This window comes from Lactuca serriola, chromosome 7 (genome assembly GCF_051521515.1).
Source record: "Lactuca serriola cultivar US96UC23 chromosome 7, Lser_US96UC23_V15, whole genome shotgun sequence".
In the NCBI taxonomy this organism is placed as follows: domain Eukaryota; kingdom Viridiplantae; phylum Streptophyta; class Magnoliopsida; order Asterales; family Asteraceae; genus Lactuca; species Lactuca serriola.
This window is the reverse complement of record NC_136414.1, coordinates 31,699,719-31,719,970: the sequence shown is the minus strand read 5'-3', so window position 1 is coordinate 31,719,970 and position 20,252 is coordinate 31,699,719. Positions and strand designations below refer to the sequence as shown.

At 34.9% G+C, this 20,252-nt stretch overlaps 1 protein-coding gene across 1 annotated transcript; it reads left to right on the top strand.

Moving 5' to 3' along the window:
• The first annotated feature begins 10,279 nt into the window (after positions 1 to 10,279).
• Positions 10,280 to 14,473, top strand: LOC145065028 (auxin response factor 3-like). The gene is made up of 11 exons (XM_079012370.1): positions 10,280 to 11,067; positions 11,148 to 11,204; positions 11,290 to 11,554; positions 11,641 to 11,731; positions 11,804 to 11,962; positions 12,523 to 12,642; positions 12,740 to 12,815; positions 12,910 to 13,051; positions 13,140 to 13,621; positions 13,932 to 14,026; positions 14,207 to 14,473. The coding sequence occupies exons 1-10, from the start codon at positions 10,720 to 10,722 to the stop codon at positions 13,983 to 13,985; spliced, it is 1,794 nt and encodes a 597-aa protein (XP_078868496.1). The 5' UTR covers positions 10,280 to 10,719; the 3' UTR covers positions 13,986 to 14,026; positions 14,207 to 14,473.
• The last annotated feature ends 5,779 nt before the right edge of the window (positions 14,474 to 20,252 follow it).

The following is a 20,252-nucleotide window of genomic DNA, read 5'->3' as shown; positions in this document are numbered from 1 at the left end:
ATTCAGCCCTTGGGCATCTCTTAGCATGTTTGGCGAAGGCGTCTCCTCGAGCTCGCTTATCTTGGCTAGATCCCTTCCTTTGTCACATAATACCCCATGAAATGTCCTTCTTCTACCCCCGAAGGTACATTTGGCAGGGTCAACTTCATTTTAGCTCTTTCAAAAGTTTGTAGTGTCTCCTCCACGTCACACAGTAGCCTCTGCTCGTCCGGGCTTTTAATGACCATGTCTTCGATGTAGACTTCGATGTTCCTGCCAATTTGGTTGGCAAACAGGGAATCTACCAGTCGCTGGTAGGTTTCCCCGACGTTCTTTAATCCAAATGGCATTTTTGTGTAACAGAAAGCGTCGTGATCGGTGTAAAAGGTTGTCTTCTCTTCGTCATTTTTGCTCATTAGGATTTGGTGGTACCCCTTGTATGCATACAAGAAGCATTTCCACTAGAAACGTTGCAGGGACTCTACATTCTGGTTTATCTCCGGTAGTGGGTAGCAATCCTTGGGGAATGCTTTATTGAGATCTTAGTAATCAATATACATGCGCCAATTGCCGTCGTTTTTCTTTACCATTATCGGGTTGGCGATCCGCGTGGGGAAAATCGCTTCCCTAAGGATTCCGACGCTGGTCAGTTTGACCACTTCTGCGTTGATTGCCTTGTTTCGGTCTCCTCCTTGGACTCGCTTCTTCTGCTTTATTTCCTTAGCTCCTAGTTTTATCATAAGCTTGTGTTCTATGATTCCTCGGTCGACCCCCACCAAGTATGTGGGCGTCTAGGCGAACACATGGTTATACTTCTGTAATAGTTGAACCAACGCTTGCCTTTTTTTTGCAGGAAGGGAAGTTCCCACGTTCACTTGTTGGTCTGGGTATTCCCTATTAATTATCTCTCCCTATTTGATGAGTCTGGCCTCGGTCTCTTGGCTTCAGCTGATATGTCTCTAGGTTGCATGATCTCGTAGCATTTGAGCTCCCTTGGGGGAGTGGCTAGGATTGTCCCTGGTCCTCGACTTTTACTGAATTTCACTATCCCATGGATTGTTGATGGGATTGCTCCGAACTTTAGTAGAGTCGTCCGCCCCAATATGACATTGTGTTCTGACGGGTGTCATATGACCACAAAATCTACCAGGGAGGCCCGTCGCTTGGTTTTTTCATGATCGGTTAGTGTATATGTAGGTGAATCTTACCTAAGGGCCACAAGTTGTGCCCTGTTAATCCTGTGAGTTGGCTTGTAGCTGGCCTCAGGCCTTCCTTCCACGCGTTTGGTAGCACTCGGAAACAATGTTCATAGATGATGTCTGCGGAGTTTCCTGTGTCAACGTACACTCAGTGGATGATGACATCTTGAATGGATCCTTGGATGACTAGGGGGTTGTGCCCACTCCAGACGGTTGGGCTTGGGTCGCCCATGGAAAACGTCAGCCCCTGCATTGCTTTTGTGATGCTTCGTGCATTTGTTGTGCGTTCTACTCTCCCCTTTTTGTGGTGGATCGCAAGGATTTCTATCCTATGATTTGCCCTTCCAGTGGCATCTTTGGGGTTTTCTGCATCAAATTTGGCTTGTAGACTCTTGGAAATTTCTATCACGTTTCCCTTTAGTTGCTTTTCTTCAATTTCCTTTTTTAGGACTGAGCAGTTGATCGTGTCGTGTGTCCTGCTCTCTTTGTATTCACAATACCGTGTCTTGGATTATTACATTTATTTTTAATGTATAACGTAAATTCTTGTTAATTTTATTAGTTCCACCACAAAGTCGTCGTAATACGTAAAAGCGTCGCATCTCACCGTTGAAAATCATCAGGACCATCGCTAATCACCTTCATCGAAGGTCCGATGGAAACACTACCATCCTGTTCCATCCAATGCTATCAGTAACCACCGACGGCAACCTCTTCACATTCCTTCAGAATCCTTTGTATTTTCAATTAAGTCGGTCGTTTTCCGTTACAACCACCACTGTTTGAACCACTAGGATGCCCGATCTGAATACCCCTTGTTAGTTCCTCAATTCGTTGCTTTTTACCACCTTGCACGGCGCATCATCTTGCTGAAAATCGCCGACCATCGCCTACAATCAGTCATTTGATAGCTTATTTTATTTCATTATTTTTATTAGTTTATTTTAGATTTTTAGCTCTTTTTATTAGTATTGCATTGTATATTCTTTATTTTCTTTATCATGGATCATATCAAGGACTTTTTATTTTGCATGAGAATTTTGCAGGATTTTGGAGCTCATTGCGGTTGCGGTTTGACTGGAGTTGGGCTTAGTGGGCTTTCCGATGCATTATTGGGCTTGGCGGATCCACCAAAGAAGATTTGGGCTTAAAAAGCAAAGGCTTGGATGAAGTGGGCTTATGAAGATGGATCTTGGACTTTTATTTTGGGCTTGGAGCATCCACATTTGAAGCTAAAAGATGATTGGTTGATTTGAATCACATGGATATGGAGGGGACCAATGGAATCTTTGGTAGTGGAAGGGTGGAGTGGAGGAATGAGGAGCCAATAGCATTACAACAACACTTGCGTGGGTGGAATTTTCGTTGCACGGGTACCCGCACAACTGCCCAGTTTGGGCATTTTGGTCATTTGGCACACCATAACCTTGGAGGATCAGATCTAGCAGCCATTACTTCAATTTTACACGATTGGAGAGCTGAAGAAGGTGATTTTGGAGCTTGCAACCCATTTCTATTTATATTTCCAAGTTATTGGTAGTTTCTTTATGCAATTAGACTTTTGTGATTGTCATTTTGTTGCCATGAGTGGCTAATTTCTCTATATTGGTTAACTTTGGTTAAAACCTTTGAATGTTTGTGGGTTTTTGAAGGATTCATGCTAGATTATCAATTATCTTATGTTTATGGTTCTAGATCATATTTCTTATGCTTGTTTAATGTTTTGATCATGAGCTTGACACTTGAATGAGCTATTGTTAGTTTATTTCTTTGGTTTTGCATTGAATCATTGAATTAACTTAGAACAAGGACCTTATGATGGTAAAAATCATCTGTAGTTTATGAATCATAGCTCCTTTATGGATGTGTAAGCATTGATATCCTCTAGGAATTGGGGATTCCTTCTTTCTTAAGGCTAATTAACTTCTTGCGTTCAATTGCTTCAATTAAACCTTTGATCTTGATTAAGAAGGTGTGTTATGGGCTTCCCCAACCTCCATACTACATAAGAGGAATCTTGGCATATCATGTTTCATGATTGCTATAACCAATTTGGGATGAATGATAAGCTTCATGTTGAATCCTAATGATAAACACACGAATGTTCATTGTGTTGAATTGCCTTAGTTAACCAACTCTCTCCAATATTTGAGCATCTCATTATCTTGTTTAATTTCAAGTTTATAGTTATTCAAGTCTTTTAGTTTTTAAGTAATCAAACAACCCCCCCCCCCTTTTAGTTTAATTGAAGTTAATTAGTTTATTTACAATAGTTCTATTAGATTGCATTAGTAATTGAATACAACCATTTCCCCGAGGATTGATACCCCTGTTTACCATTATATTACGTTCTATTTGCAAACAAAGGGTGTAATTTGCTTGGTTGATTTGACATCCCACCATCATTCTCGACCAAAACTACACCAATAGACTACCTACAAAATACGCAACAAAAAACTTCATAACATTTACCATATGTTTTTTATTTAGAGAAATCTAAATAGATGTAAAAAAGACCACCAAAGTTTATTATGTAAGGTAGTTTTTCCATGTGTTTTTATTCAATTAAATGGTTCAACCGGTTTTTTGTATAAACTGACCGGTTTGTTCCGATCTAGAAATAGGCATTAAACCGGTTGTAGTTGAACCCGTCCTTTCCTCGATTCCCCGTCCAAATGGTTCGACAAAACTATTCAAAAAAGTTTCTAAAACATTGGAAACATCCTCCAGCCTGATATTCGTTACTAACACCACTCTTAAAGGCGAAAATGTTAGATCTAGGGTTTTCAAACCACCATATCTGCCGCTAGATCTTTTCAGGTAGTGTGGGTTTGAAGCTTTGATGTTGTTGGGTCGTGCATGGGTTGTAGAAGGCAAGGAATGGAGGAACTTACCAGGTAGTATGATGTAGCTACGCAAGGTGGTAAAAGGCAACAAGTGAAGGAACTTACCATGGATGTTTGGATTGGACCTCCTGGTGGTCAAAATATTGACGGTTCTAGTGGAAAATGACGGGCTTAGTGGCAAATATAAAGGATTCTGATGGATTATGAATTAAACATAACTAATTTTATACATTAAAAATAAACTAATATTTATTATATATAGAAAATAATAAGTTAAATATAATAAACCAAAAAAAAATAATTAAACTGATAAAAAAGAAATTAAAAAAAATTAATCTAATAAAAAAGTCAAAAAAAAAGTATTTTTTTGGAACACATAATTTTATTAAAGCTAGAAGAAAAACATTACAACAAAATTGTGGCATAAATAAGATTTTGAAGCCAAAAACTCCAACTAATCTTGGCTATAGAACACCTAATAGAAGTCCAAAAAATGTCCTATGAACAACATCATTAAAAACCAAGGATTTTGTAGGGGCAACCACTTCAAATAACAAGGAATTTCAGAAATTCTTGGACAAATAGAGACAAGAGGCACGTCACGCATCCATGCATCCCGCCAAAAGGACGTAGAAATTCCATCATCGACCCTGATAAGACAAAAAGACTGAGGATCAATGTGTTTGGCTCTCATCTAGTTGAACATACGAATAACTCATACCAATAAATTAAAAATATAATAATGTATATATTTATTAATATATAAACATTATATATTAAAACTACAATTAGTTAATATATAATAATCAAATAAAATAATTAATCCAATAAAGATGAAACTAAAAAAATAATGTATAATAATTTAATAAAAAAAAAGAATTAACATATAATAATTTAATAAAATTAAATAAAGAATTATAAAAACACTCTTTTAGTTTACTATAGAAATGAAATGGTCAGTGATAATAAAATATTAATTTATAAAAAGTTAATAGCTAAGTGTTTAAATTAACGAAATAGACCAAAACCATAACTAAATCATAAATATAAACATTTTTTACTGCTAAATTTTTTTTAGATCTTATAAAAAAGATCTGCAAACCACAGGACCATTTATACAATTTTTTTCGTATCAAAAACTTAAATAGCGAACTTATTTATGGAGAAAGTAGTACAAAATGAGGCGGATAAAACGAGTTAGCGGAGTAAATGTAAACCGGATATTAAGGTGCAACCCGTTTTGTCCGGCTTGACGTACCCCTATCCTAAGCCTAGGGTTGGGTAGGCCTACAAGAGTCCTATTGGTCCCTTTACTATTGACAATGACTTTTTCTTTAATTTCTTTTTCATTTTTGGGTACTATGCTCGTGACCTACATATGCTTCTTCAATATTCAAGATATATTTGTATTTTTCTAATTTTATTTTTCCTTAGAAATATTTTTATATTTTCTTAGAAGTGCTATGTTTGTATGAAAATGAGTTGAATCGATGTCTAGGCATAAAATAATTCCAATTCATTCATATAACTCAAGTAAAATTGGTTTGTATTCTTATGATAATAGGCAATGAAATGAATAAATTGACTGTAACGAAACATATCAAATACGTATCAAATAAGTGAAATCGAGTCGAAATTTGTTTTAAAATGTATTTAAATTGCTTATATATAATGCTTTATTTTATTATCAAAATTGGATTATAATAACATAGTTCTTTTATTCAAATTTAGCTCATGAATTATTTATTATTAGATATACTGATGGTGATGGGTCAATCAAAAAAAGTTAAAAACCCATGCATGTTAAAAAAGTTACTTGTTTTGACCTTTATCCAATTCACGTTTTTTTGCGATCAATATATATGACTTATCAATGATATTCTAATTATAAGTTTTGTTCAATTTTAATAAGAGGGAGATGGAATAAATGTATGTATATAGTAACAATGTATGTTTTTTTTTTATTGTGTATGTACTGTATAAGTATTACCTAAGTATTAAATTTATCGATGTTTTTTTATATGAAAAAAATAAAATTGTTATTCATAAATAATGAAATCCGACAAGGATGGTGAAAGGTCTTTGTAACCTCCAATGACTAGGACAAGTAGTTCTCGTATGATTAAGTCCGATTTTCACAAACAAGGAGACGTATGACAACTCAATGTACTTCATTTTTCTACGTAAAGTATGATTTGTAACAACATATGAAAAAACTATTAATAACTTTGTATTTATGTCCATCAATAAATAATATTGATGCAAACCTAATGTATATGTCTCTAACAAAATGAAAAAAGAAAACGAATTTATAGTATGTTGTAACCTACTAGTTGTGAAACTATGAAGAACTACATGTTTTCAAGTATATGAAAATCATATCTGTGACGTAGCTTTCTTTTATTTTACTTAAATAATGAATATAATTTTCTTTTTCTGTATTTAATTTATCTAGATAAAACCATCATTAGACATCAATAGACCGCAATACACTGACAAATGCTGATAATTTGAAAATTAAACACACTTAATGAGTTGTTTCAAATTTGAATTACACAATTTTCAACTTTGATATACATCTTCTGAAGATTTAAATTGCATACATTTGAATAAAAAAAAAACAATATAACAAGTTTTTTTTAGAAAGTGGACCAAGGTCAAAGATATTCGGTACTAGCAATAAATTGCAAAGCTAGTACAATAAAGTATTTACTTCATTTCCTAAAATAAATATTAACATTTACTTTGAAATGTTCGAAAAACTATTCATGATATTTATTGGCATGATGTAAATGACGATCTTCGTAAAACATAAGTCTTTTACAAATAATGCATGTAAGAAAATTTATGCAAGACACTTATTATTTTCAGAAAAATACAGCATTTTTTCTGAGAAACATTAGACCCTTTTAATGTAGAATTCATAGTCATACCTTTTTGGTATTTTATTAATAAAATAAATATAATGCTTGATTTGATCTAAAGTTTAATAAACATCTTTATCTAGTAATTAACTATACAAAATATTTAGTAGTAATATATAGCATAATAAAACCTTATGGTTGACTATCAATCAATAATCACATGTATTATGTAATGCTTATGACTAATATTTATAATTTACGTCCAAAAATACAATCTATTTAAAGAATAAACTAAATATGTGTTCGTGCAATACGGCGACTATAAATAGTTTTTTAACGAATAGTTTTATACGTAGAAATAATTATTAAATTTTATTATTAGTTATTATGTAATAAAAATTTTAGAGTTTTAAATAAAATATTTATGTTTATACTTTATATTTATATTGTTTGTTTATATTATATATGTAAATTAATTAATGTCGGTGTCTTTAAGAAATGTAATTTAATTTATATATATGAATTTAATATTTTAAAATTTCATTTTGCTTCGAATTGAAATTTTTAATTACTTTTAATTCTTAATTCAAGTTTTCAAACTTTTGGCAACTATTAATAAATTATTTATGTATAATTGATTCGTATAAAAAGCTTTGTAACTTATATATATCTTAAAATTGAATATATAACTAATGTGATTTATAATATAGTATAAGATATAATCAAATATTCTTTTTTCAAGATAAGGTAAGCTATTTATTATATTAAATATATTACTAAACATTAAATATATTGTGTTCTTAGTTTGTATAATTTAGAAAAAAAAAAAATATTTACCACTTACAAAAAATTTCAAGGTAGTATTGTAAAAATAAAGATGAATATTATTCATGTTTTTAATATGGTTGTAAAAATTTGTTACTCAGCTAGATTTTAGTTTTATCATTATTATTATTATTATCATTATTATTATTATTATAAAAGGTATTTGCCTGTGTTTTTTCTTCATAAGAATGAAGGTTTAAGTTTCATCTAAAAAAACGTAAGTACTAATGGTATGGTCAAGATTAGGGGTGACAAATCGTGTTATCGTTTTGTGTTTCTTTCTGACACAACAATGTTTTATGTAACACGAACACGACACGACACGATGTCGTGTTTTTTTTTTTTTAACTAACACGAAAACGAACGAATTAAAAAACGACAAACACGACACGACACAAAAAATATAACATATACTAAAAACTAGTTTATTTAATAAATACTTTATCAAATATAACACGAAAAACACGATAAATAACTGCTAAATCGTGTCAATTTTGTGTCAAATTTTGAGCACGAACACGACACGACACGACACGACATTGTGTTTTTTACAGTTAACATGAACACGAATTCAAATTTCAGTTTTGTCCCAATTTCGTTTCGTGTCATGTATTTTTGTCGTGTCGTGTCATAAATTGTCACCCGTAGTCAAGATGCTATTTGTAGGAATACCACCTAATATTACTTTGGTGCCCAAGGTATGCACTGAACAAAGAAGAAGAAAAAAACAAGAGTGGAGAATTACTTAGTGAACTTTATTACTAAAAAAGATAACTTAAACATCCTAAACATTAAACTCATTCATACTAATAAAATAGAATCCTCATCTAATACTAAAACTAGGAAAAACAACCTTCTAGCATCAAAGTTATCCTAATATAATAAAACTTTTCTTATTAACTAACCGATTAATCCAACAATCACTCATTAATCGGTTTGTCCATGTCTATCACTTATAATTGTGTTTCTCCGCCATTAACCACCGACGAACACTACCACATTCACATCCTTTGTTCACCGTCTCCCTGAACCATCCCGATTTTTTCCCAGACACCGAACCTCTGTCTCGGTCATGTCCAAAGTCCTCTATACACTTTTGATTGTTCACAACACATGTAACATGTAACATGGCACCCTGTTGGATACGTTCATTACCATCTAGACTTTTCTCAGATTCTCGACCACATCCAAAGCCATCTGATTTGAACTTCCACCACCATAATGTCCACACCGTGTTATTCTCCAATATCTTCCTTTGTTCCGATCACCTTTGCTCAAAGATGCATCTCCACTGACCAAGAAAACAAAGCCACTTGCTTCACCGTTTTCTTTCAATCATGCCAAACGAATTGAATCCAAATTCACCTACTTTGACAGGTCCTTCCTACCCACTTTTCACGCACCTACGTCGGTATCCCCTTATCACGAACAAGTCGAACTTTCTTCCTCGCCAATCATTGTTTTCCGATTAATGTGAACACACCCCTTTGATTTTTCCTTCCTTTTGATTTCAACCGATCAACATCTTATTCTCTTTTTTTGACAACCTCGACCTAATCAAGCTTGTTCCGAGAGCACTTTTCCACCGAACAACAAAACAAGGTCACGACCACCTTTACCGTCTCCCGTCACCCGCAAAATGAACCGAATCAAAGCCACTCGCTTCAATGTCTTCCCGTCTGTTTATTACGCGTCTCCGGTTAGTCTCTCTGCCTTACAACAAGCCAGATCAAAAAAAAAAAAAAAATCAGGCTGTTGTTGAGATGCTTCAACTCGCACTAAAAAACTATCACACCCCCTTCAACTTAACCCGATTCCCGTTGCGTCTTCTCTGCAGAGAAGGCTACACTTTTTTTTTTGAAACCGATCGTCCTAAGTCTTTACGAGCCCTAGGCTCTGATACCAAGTGTAGGTATACTACCTGATAGTACCTTGTGCCGAATATATGAACTGAACAAAGAAGAAGAAATAAAAACAAAAAAATAAAGAATTACTTGGTTAAATTTATTTCTGAAAAAATTAACTTAAACATTTTAAACATTAACTTCATTTATACTAATAAAATAAAATCCTCATTTAATACTAAAACTAAGAAAAACAACATTTTAGAATCAAAAATCAAAGTTATCTTAATATAATAAAACTTTCCGTATAACCAATTAATCCAACACTATCTTTTAATAACATTGAGAGTCAAGTCTCATGTGAGACATGTATAATTTATAAGCAATTTAATAGTAATTTAGATTTATGCATTCTTATTCTAAAAATAAAAGAAAATACAAAACATATGAAACAAAGTTTATTAAGAAAAAGACATCTTTAAGAAACATGCATGTCTATTGTATGTTATATAAAAAGTTTCATTAACAAAATTCAATTTCATAGATGAAATTTTTGGAAAAAAATGCAATTAAATAATTCTTTGGCATTTGCTATATTTAATGTATTGTTTATATTTAGCTAAACAATGTATTTTTATTGAACAAGGTAAAAACAAATATATTAACTAGAAACTAGAAAGGATAAAATTATTGTCAAAAATTAAAAAATAGTTTGGAGAAAAGAAACTTTCCTCTTTATCTCCATGGATATGCGTGTATGTATGCCAATAAGAAACACGACACGAGAGAGATTTGTTTGAATAGGAAGGAGACAGAATTGACACCCTCCCGGAATTACAGGGCGTCACCGGCAGCCACCCTCTCTCTCTTCTTTCTCTCTTTCTCTCTCTTCGTACCCTCGCAGTGGCAGCGCTAGCTGCAGCTGCTTCTGCAACTTTTGCAGCAAATCACAGAGGATTAAAGACGAAATTCAATCAACACCCCATCAAAAGATGTGATTTTGATGTGTATCTATGTGCAATTATGCAAACAACCTTTACTTTTAGAGAGAGAAAGCGAGAGAAGAAAGAGAGTATTTAAGAAAGTTTCTTTCTTTTGTGTTTTTCCACTTTCATGAATTGCGAATTTGTTTCCGGGTTTGTAAAAGAAAAGAGATTCTGAGATGATGTGTGGTTTAATCGATCTGAACACCGTTAGCGACGATGATACCGATGAGGTTTCAACGTCGTCATCGTCTTCTAACGCATCTGGTTCTATCACTGTTCCTGCTCCTGCTCCGCCGCCGGTGAGTTCTGGTTCTGGTTCTGACTCTACTCCGGTAGTGTGCTGTTTGGAGTTGTGGCACGCTTGTGCCGGACCTCTGATATCGCTACCGAAGAAAGGAAACGCCGTTGTGTACTGCCCTCAAGGTCACCTCGAACAGCTACAATCCAGCGGCGATTGTCCCACTTCCGGCGACTGTAATCTCCCCCCTCACGTGTTTTGTTGTGTTCTTGACGTCAAGCTTCACGTAAGTTTAATTCTTGCTTACCATAATCTGTAAATTAGTGATTAATCAGGTCATATATTAATGAACTTTCATGGAATTAGGCTGAAGCTGGAACTGACGATGTTTACGCTCAAGTTTCCTTGATTCAAGATCCTCAGGTTTGTTTACATTTTGATTTTCAAGACAATAATTCAGTTTTGGACTATGGTTTTTAGCTTAATTTTGTTCGGTGGCATAAAACAGCTTGAGCAGAAATGGCGTGAAGGTGGTCGGAAAGTCGAATCGGCGGAGGACGACAACGGCGTGGCTGAAAAGTCGACAACGCCGCATATGTTCTGCAAGACACTCACCGCCTCCGATACCAGCACCCACGGCGGCTTCTCCGTCCCCCGTCGTGCCGCCGAGGACTGCTTTCCACCACTGGATTATAAACAACAGAGGCCTTCACAAGAGCTTGTAGCCAAAGATCTTCATGGGACCGAATGGAAATTCCGACATATCTACCGAGGTACAAAAACAAAATTACCATTTTACCCTTTGAAACCGTTTCTTAATTTTCAATAATTATCGAAAATTATTACTGAATTCGAGCAGGACAGCCTCGGAGGCATTTGCTAACGACTGGTTGGAGTGCGTTCGTGAACAAGAAGAAGCTTGTGTGCGGAGATGCGGTTCTTTTTCTCAGGTGAGGGCATTTTGGTCAATTTGTGTGGAAAAACGTGAGGCCATTTTAGTCATTTTGCGACTGATGTTTCAGGGGTGATGATGGAGTATTAAGGTTGGGAATCCGAAGAGCGACACAAGCAAAGGTGGCTTCGAGTTTACCAACGTTTTGTAGTCTTCAGATGAATGACTTTGCGAATGTGGTCAATTCCATTTCTAGAAGAACTGTTTTCAACGTCTATTATAATCCAAGGTAACTAAATAACTATTTCTTTTTGACTTTAATGTATACATGTTTGTATTTTATTCCAAAATACACAGAAAACTTTGTGAGAAATAGATAAATATTTCAGCTATACTCTAAAGAAAAGGGTAAACTGGTAAAATTTGTCATTATATTCAGACTTTTACCTCTTGATAAAAGTATAAAATTGTCATACGTGACTACGTGAGGAACCAGACATTTACTTTTATCCAAAACAGACTTAGTAAACAGTCTAAACGATATTAAATTACGATTTTACCCCTGTCAAAAAAAAAAAAGAAAACAAATTTCATGATGTTCATCAATCTCAATGTGGTAGCAGTTGAGAGGTAAAACCAATAAGAGCAAAGAAGTAAAATGTTAGTGTGTTGACGAGTAAGGTTTTGTGCCGTTTTTAATGGGATGAAAAATTGCAATTTTTGTTCCATTGACATGAGTCTTGTCTTAAAAAAGAAAAAGAAATGTTATTGTCCTAAGGTCTTGATTTTTAGTTTTTTGTTAGCAAAATTACGTTTATGCCCTCTAAATTCAACAAACAAAAATGCTAGGGGTGGTTCATCGGAGTGCATCGTGCCATACAACCAGTTCCTAAAAAGCCTTTCCGTTACATTCTCTCCTGGAATGCGGTTCAAAATGCGACTCGAAACAGAAGATTCAGGAGACCAAAGGTTTGCCAAATCCCATAATTCCCAACACCATTAAAAACAAAAACAAAATAAAATAAAATAAAATAAAAAACTCATTTTTTATCGTGATATTTTACAGGTCTATGGGAACCGTGACCGGGGTTAGCGATATCGATCCCGCCAAGTGGCCCGGATCTAAATGGCGATGCCTAACGGTACAAATTCCTTTTAAACTTTATCTTAAATTCCCAGTATTACTGTTCAAAATGCTATTGTCACTGTTACTGATACTGTTATTGTTTATTTCAGGTACGATGGGACAGTGTGGAAGTTCCAAGGCAAAATAGGGTTTCTCCATGGGAAATCGAGCGATTGGGTCCAGTTTCGGAAATTGGAAGCTTTGTGTCACCGATATCGAAAAGGACACGTACCGGTTTTCCCGTTCTCAAAGGCACATATTTTTACTTATTTTTAATTTTTTTTAATATTTAACGTAAAAAACAACAAAAGATAACTTTTTTTACGTATTTTTTTTACAGATCGGACAACCTCGGACTTGGGGGAATCTATAAGGTTCCACAAGGTCTTGCAAGGTCAAGAAATTTACGGTTTTTACCCTTCAAATAACACCAGAAATCAAACGAGTGTAGGCTTTGGTGAATCTTTAAGATTCAATCGGGTCTTGCAAGGTCAAGAAATAACTTCAAATGGAAATTTATGGAGTCAGCCGTCGAGGGCGTTTTCGTCATCTTCACCTTCATCGGTTTTAAGGTTTCCGCAAGCGATTGGTCGGGTTCCCGACGGTTATCCGGTACATTATGTTGATAATGTGAAGGCGTTTAATGATCAAAGCCGTCGAGTTTTTGTTAGTCCGATGAAGAAGCTTCCTGAAGAACCGGTTTCGACGGCTAAAAATAGTTGCCGGCTGTTTGGTTTCTCATTGACCGAAGGTATGGAAGCTTCTCGGTGTCCGAATGAGGATTTAGTACATGCAAAAGGGCCTTTAGGGAGTTGTACGAATGTAAGTGATCCTTTTCATTTATCTGTGTATTATAGCATTGTATTTTAATATTTTTCCCTTTTTTATTAAGACATTATATTTTGAAAGATCTACCCAATTATGGCATTGTAACATTCAAATTTGCTTTGTATTTGAATGACATTGTGATAATTGGATGGAGTGTTCAAAGTATAATGATGTAATAGGAAAAGAAATGGAAGCAGGATGCTATAATTATAAACAAAGCAAAGGAAATATGTTGCTATTTCTTGCATTTAACACTTTATCTTGATGGTTTATTTGATTGGTGTGATTTTATTTGATATGATAGGAGAGGGTTTATCCATGGTGTCGATCAAATGATGGTTGTGTACAAGGATTGTGAAGATGGTTCGACTCTTGTTCATGGCTAGATGGAAGCTTTAGGTAAGAAGTTTTTGGATACTATATTGTTTTTGACATCTGACATCCATATATTTAGCTTTTAGTCTACAAATTGTTGCGATTCTTGCGAAATTTTGAATTAAAAGAATAAAATTGACCCTTCAAAGTCAAACAAAGACCCTTTCTTTCGAGATTGTAGTAATATTGTGGGTGGTTTTGCAGGGAACTTTGGAGATATGGTTTGTGGCAGGAGGTGGAGTGAAGTGGTGCTATTGTGGTTGACTTTTTGTTGTAGTTTGACTTTAGTAGTAGTATTGGTTTTGTTTAAAAGAAAATGCTTAATGATTAACATGTACTTAGGATGAATATTAGGTCAAGAATTCAACAATGGGCATTTATAATATTATAAACAAAAATCCATGTCAACCAACTCATAATTTAAATAATCAGAATCAACCAACTAACCGGTTTGGTCGTGTATCTTAAGAATTTGTATGCATTAATGAGAATGTGTTTTAGGAAAGCAAAAATAAATGGTGCAAGTAAGAATAAGTGTTGGTATTGGCCTTTATTTGTGAAGATAAAGATTTGATTACTTTTGTCATAAAGGAAGTAAATATGCTAAAGTTGCCAAAATGAGTAAATGTTGATAAAAGCTTTGATGAATCTCCCATTTCCTATATGTGTTCATTCATTATACACCACATTTTGAAGCAAAGCATAAAGTTGGCAACTCATAAAGGCGATAAACTTTTGTACATGAAAATTTTCAGATCTACGAATTCAAGATATGTTCTTATTTATATTTTTATTAAGCTTTTGGAGTACATTTATGAGCTTAGCATTGAGCGAAGAGTTTATGTTATTATAAATGTAACCATAAATGGAAGCATTAAAGAATAAACATTGTAGGGAAAATGGCATACACAAGAATTTGGTATCATAAAATCGAAAATGAGAAAGATGGGATTATATGGGTATAAAGACAGAAGATAAATGAATGATCAAAAAATATGATTAGAAATGTTTTATTATAGTTTTGTACAAATAATTTTAAATATTCTAAAGCTTATAAATAAAGGAAGACTAAGGTCATATTTGATAGACATATTTCTAGGTTCAAACAAATATTTCTAGTTGAATGGATTGGAAAAACTGTTTAATTTGCACAAAAAAAAAAAAAAAACTTTGTGGATAAGATATGTCGTTCTCAAAAAGCTTTAAAACCATATCTTTCTGGCTGAATGATCCGGAAAGACAATTGTGCCTCAAACCCCGCTTCTTTCTTTATTGGATTATTACTTTCTTTTAAATAATCTTCTTTTTAACTTTTTTACTGGATTATTATATGTTAATAATATTATTTTTAGCATAAAATATTTATGTATTAATAATTTCTTTTAAAAAAATTCTTTTTAAATTTTTTTTATGGATTAATTTTCTTATTGGATTATCATATATTAATAAATATTATCTATAATATATAATATTTATATATTAATAAATATTACTTTATTAAATAATTAATTTGTTTTAGTTAATTTTTTCAAACATTTTTATTGGATTAATTCTTTTTTTTGGACAACACCACCATCTGCTTAATTTATTTTAAAAAATTTCATCCATCCCACCACTATCGGACATCAACAGAGTTAATACTCACTCTTGTTATGCTATATGGAGCTGATATTATTACTGTACTTGCTTAGTGTATACATCATAGTTGTATATAACTAAGATTTTTTTTATAGTCTGAGAATGTTTGCTTTAGCCTTATCTTTTTTATTTCTTGTCTGGTTGTGGGCTTAGGGTAGAATCAAGTATTCGACTGTTTATAGAATCCAGTGTTATATATAATTAGCATACACTAGCATACACGAGCGTCTGCAGGGTTAGTGGAAGTTTCATGAGTGAGCATAGGTTGTAGTATGCCATCTTGAGGGATGATTAGCCACTCTCAAGGGAGTGAGTATAAGATGTATGCATATCCTAATTGTTGGGCTTAGTAGCCGGGTTGTCAGTGACGATCCCTTAAGACAAATACGGGTATGTGTTGAAGGTAGTATGAGTCCATACTACTGGAAGCACAAGACCCGTATGCATAGCAAGGAAGTCACGAACCCCGAGGGTTTAATCTTCCTATAATGTTGTAATAGTATGAATTGTGGCTTTTCTGATTTAATCTAGTTTGTTTTTTAGTATGTCGTTCACTAGAGGTTCTAGATCTGGAGCGGGCGGCCTGGAGAGGCCATGATTGACATATAAAGACATTCGGGAGATGCTCACCACTCAAGTGACCATGGTTGTTAGGGAGGCAATACCGGAGGTCTTTGGGTCTATTAATGTAACACCCACGTTTCTCACTAGGCATTAATAAGATGATGCAATAATTAGGATCAACAATTGTAACATATTTAGTGTGATAAGGGAAATTTTTGGTGAATATTAGGTGTTCTATGCGTAAATATTTGTAGTATACGTGCTTATAACAAAATATTAAAATAGAAACAAAATACACGTCTAAATAGAGTTGTAGCACCTGGTTCTTGGTACGTATTTCCTTCATTAGCTATTTATATATTTTTCGCATTTTGGCCTTGGACTCGGTGAGTTGAAGGACCAACTCGCCGAGTAGAAGCAGGGCGGAACGCGGGACTTAAGTGATGAACTCGGCGAGTCGGGTCCCGAGCTCGGCGAGTAGGTACTGTTCAGACAAAAACCCTAATCCGAGGGTTTGCACCCTATTTAAGCAATGATATGACAGCCATATTGTCCCTTATGCTCCCAAAACACTTCTCATTGAAACCCTAGCCGTTTGTGCTTTGTTGAGGCCATTTTTGGTGTTCTTGTGTGGTTGTAAAGCTTGGAAGGAAGGAAGGAGCTTGGAACTTGAGTTGGGGCAGTAGATCCAGGGATTTTACTTCATTTTCAGCAGCTTCAAGGTATAATGCCCCTGTCTTGACTCATCTATGTGTTTATTCATCTTTAACTTGGGATCTCTTTGGATTGCTAAGTCATGTTTCAGAATTGGAAGTGTTGAGTGGGTTTTGACTTCAGATCTGGACCTTAAGAGGGGTCTCATGGCATAAAGGTGCCAACTTTAGGGCCATGAGAGCCCCATGCACATTGTAGGACACTTTATGTGGATTTTTGAGCTAAAAACCCCATGCATGTGCATCAAGTTTGGAACTTTACGTATAAAGTGGACATTAGGAGGCCAGATCTATGGTTTTGGTGTGTTAGATCTCATTTAAATCAACTGTATGGAGTTGGTCAAGACTGGACTCGGTGAGTCCGTTCTTGGACTCGGCGAGTCCAAGGCATAAAGTCTCATATCTGATAAGGGTCTAAAAAACTTAGCTGGGTGTTAGAGGGACTGTAGAAGGTCAGAAAGAGCGACCCAACGCATTAGACTTGGTTTTAGACCTGGAGTTCATGGGACTCGACGAGTGCTAGAACAGACTCGAAGAGTCCAAGACAATCTCCTTAAGATTGAAGACGAACTCAACAAGTTGTTCATACAACTCGGTGAGTCGAGTTCAGACTTGTTCTTCGGATGAAGGTGAACTCGACGAGTTTTTCATACAACTCGGCGAGTCGTATGAGTTTCATGCAATGTTCATATAAGAGAGGAACTCGTTGAGGCGAAGCCAAACTCGACGAGTCGGGACGTGGATAAGGAAGAGTAAAGGATGAGGGACTCGGCGAGTTGACGCCCCAAATCGGCGAGTTGGGTCAACTTGAAGTTGAATTTGATTTGGACTTGTTTGAGGGTAAAATAGTCATTTTACCCTAAGAGTAGATATCAGTTCTGACTGAGTGTTTTGTGGGGATTGTAGCCGGAGGATTTCTGGAGTGGCAGTAGGAAGAGACTTCCCACTCAGTTTGACAGCAGCTACTTGATCGATTGTCTTTGTGATATCATCTAGGTTTGCTACTACATGATACGTTATATGTGATAGCAGTAGGGTTCGGTTGTTAGGACCGAAGGGTAGGTCAAGCACCCCAGATATGTTTGACAGTATGTGATTATATGTTTACATGCTAGCATGGTATGCTATATGTGATAACGGTAGTAGGAGGGGAATAGTCCCCAAGTTCGGTTGTTAGGACCGACGGGTAGGTCATCACCCCATAATGGCTTAACACGGGTAGGTGAATAGCTTGACACGGGTAGGTCGGCACCCCAAAATGGCCGCACGGGTAGGTCGGCACCCCAGAATGGTCGTACCGGGCAGGTCGGGCACCCAAGAATTTCCTGGCAGTATGTATGTTACGTGATTGTATGGTATGTGGTACGATGGGGGAACTCACTAAGCTTCGTGCTTACAGTTTATAGTTTTGGTTTCAGGTACCTCTTCAGCGAAGGGGAAGGAGCTGGCACGGTAGCGGCACATCATACACACATGTTGGTTTTCCACATTAGAGTTTCTTTGGATTGTACTCTGACATTGTGTTATTTTGTGAGTGGTTTTCAGACATGAGTTGTGGATTTATGAAAAGTTATTATTAGCTGGTGTTTTCTTATAAATGTTTTTATAAATCAATTAATTAAAAATGAAATTTTTGGACTTAAAAATTGGGTCGTTACAAGAGTAATAATTAGGATGCATATTCTTGATGAAAGTTGAAGTAACCATGACAAGGATTCTGGATATATAAGGAACACTTAAATCCGACTTATAACGAAGGAGTTATGATTCTTGAAGTTTCATCTTCGACCCGATACTACTACAGATATCGTAAATAGTGAGTCGAAGATAGATCATTTTTAGCCATAGTAATCTAAACGAAAGTTGTAGTAGTCATTAAGCCGAGAGCGTACATATAAAGAACATCAAATTTGAGTTCATTAGAGGAATTTATGATTTTTCTAAGATTCAATATACAGTATATATCTCAGAAATCGAATTTTAGATCGCTTGATTTTTAGCTGAAACAATCTAAACAAGAATCGAAAATCTCGTTAATAAGAGTCCGTCGATATAAAGACAGTCGAGAACGGACGTTAGATGAGAAAGTTATGAATTTTTAACGGATTTTAACAGTCTAACCAATTAAAAAAAATATAACTTTAAAAATAAATCAAAATCAGCCAACAGAGTCTAAACGAAAGTTGTAGATCTCATTGATAGCTACACGTGGATATAAAACCTATCGAAAACGGAGCTCGTATGAAAAAGTTATGAGCTTTGTAATATTTTATAAAAATTTGCACGCAGTTGCGCACACAGACAAGATGTGCAGCGCGCATTGACAACCCACGAGATTGCGACACGTGTCACCACCAGATGAACGCCACGTCATCACCCCGACATGATGTGCAACGCATTGTTTTTTCGTAATTTAACGAAAATTCGCCTTTTAAGCTCAAAAACTATGTAAAATTTTAAAATTGGAGTAAAAAATAGGCTTTTTAGTTCATTTAGTGAACATAAAAGTATAAAGAGTAAATTACACGAATGGTCCTTATGGTTTGGGGTAATTTGCGCGCTTGGTCCCTAACTTATTTTTTTAACTCGGAAGGTCCCTACTGTTTGTTTTTGTTACACATTTGGTCCCCACTATTTATTTTTGTTACACGCTTGGTCCCTATTTTACCTAAAAAGACTATTATTTAAATAGGAAAAAATGATGGGGTATGTAAGGTAATATGAAGGGGTGGGGTTGAGGTATGTTTATTTAAATAAATTTATAAAATCAAGAGCAAAATAGTCTTTTTAGGTAAAATAGGGACCAAACACGTAACAAAAACAAACAGTAGGGACCTTCCGAGTTAAAAAAATAAGTTAGGGATCAAACGCGTAAATTACCCTAAACCATAAGGACCATTCGTGTAATTTACTCAAGTATAAAACGGGCACTAAGCAAATAAATAAAAATAATTTTGATATCAAGCATATTCATTTGGAACTTCAGTTGCGTGAGTATGTTTATAGAGGGTAGACGTGAACGTGATTTCAATGGAAGCTATGATCGACGCACAAAATGATAAAAAATGTTAAAGATGAAGAATTTCTTGGAGGGTGACCTATGGTAGAGATATATGGATGGTAAACATGGAGGAGATTGAAGTGGACGAGGTGGCGGAGAAGGACATGAATAGTAGAGAGGGAAATGGCCGTTGGACTTTGAGTGTAGTGCATTGGAAGAAGGTATTGCAAAGTTAAATAACATTTTAACTGCATTGATCAATATAATAAATGTCGTTTTTTTTATTTTATTTTATTATTTTTTTTTGCCTTGGTAGTTTCATGTTTAAATAATA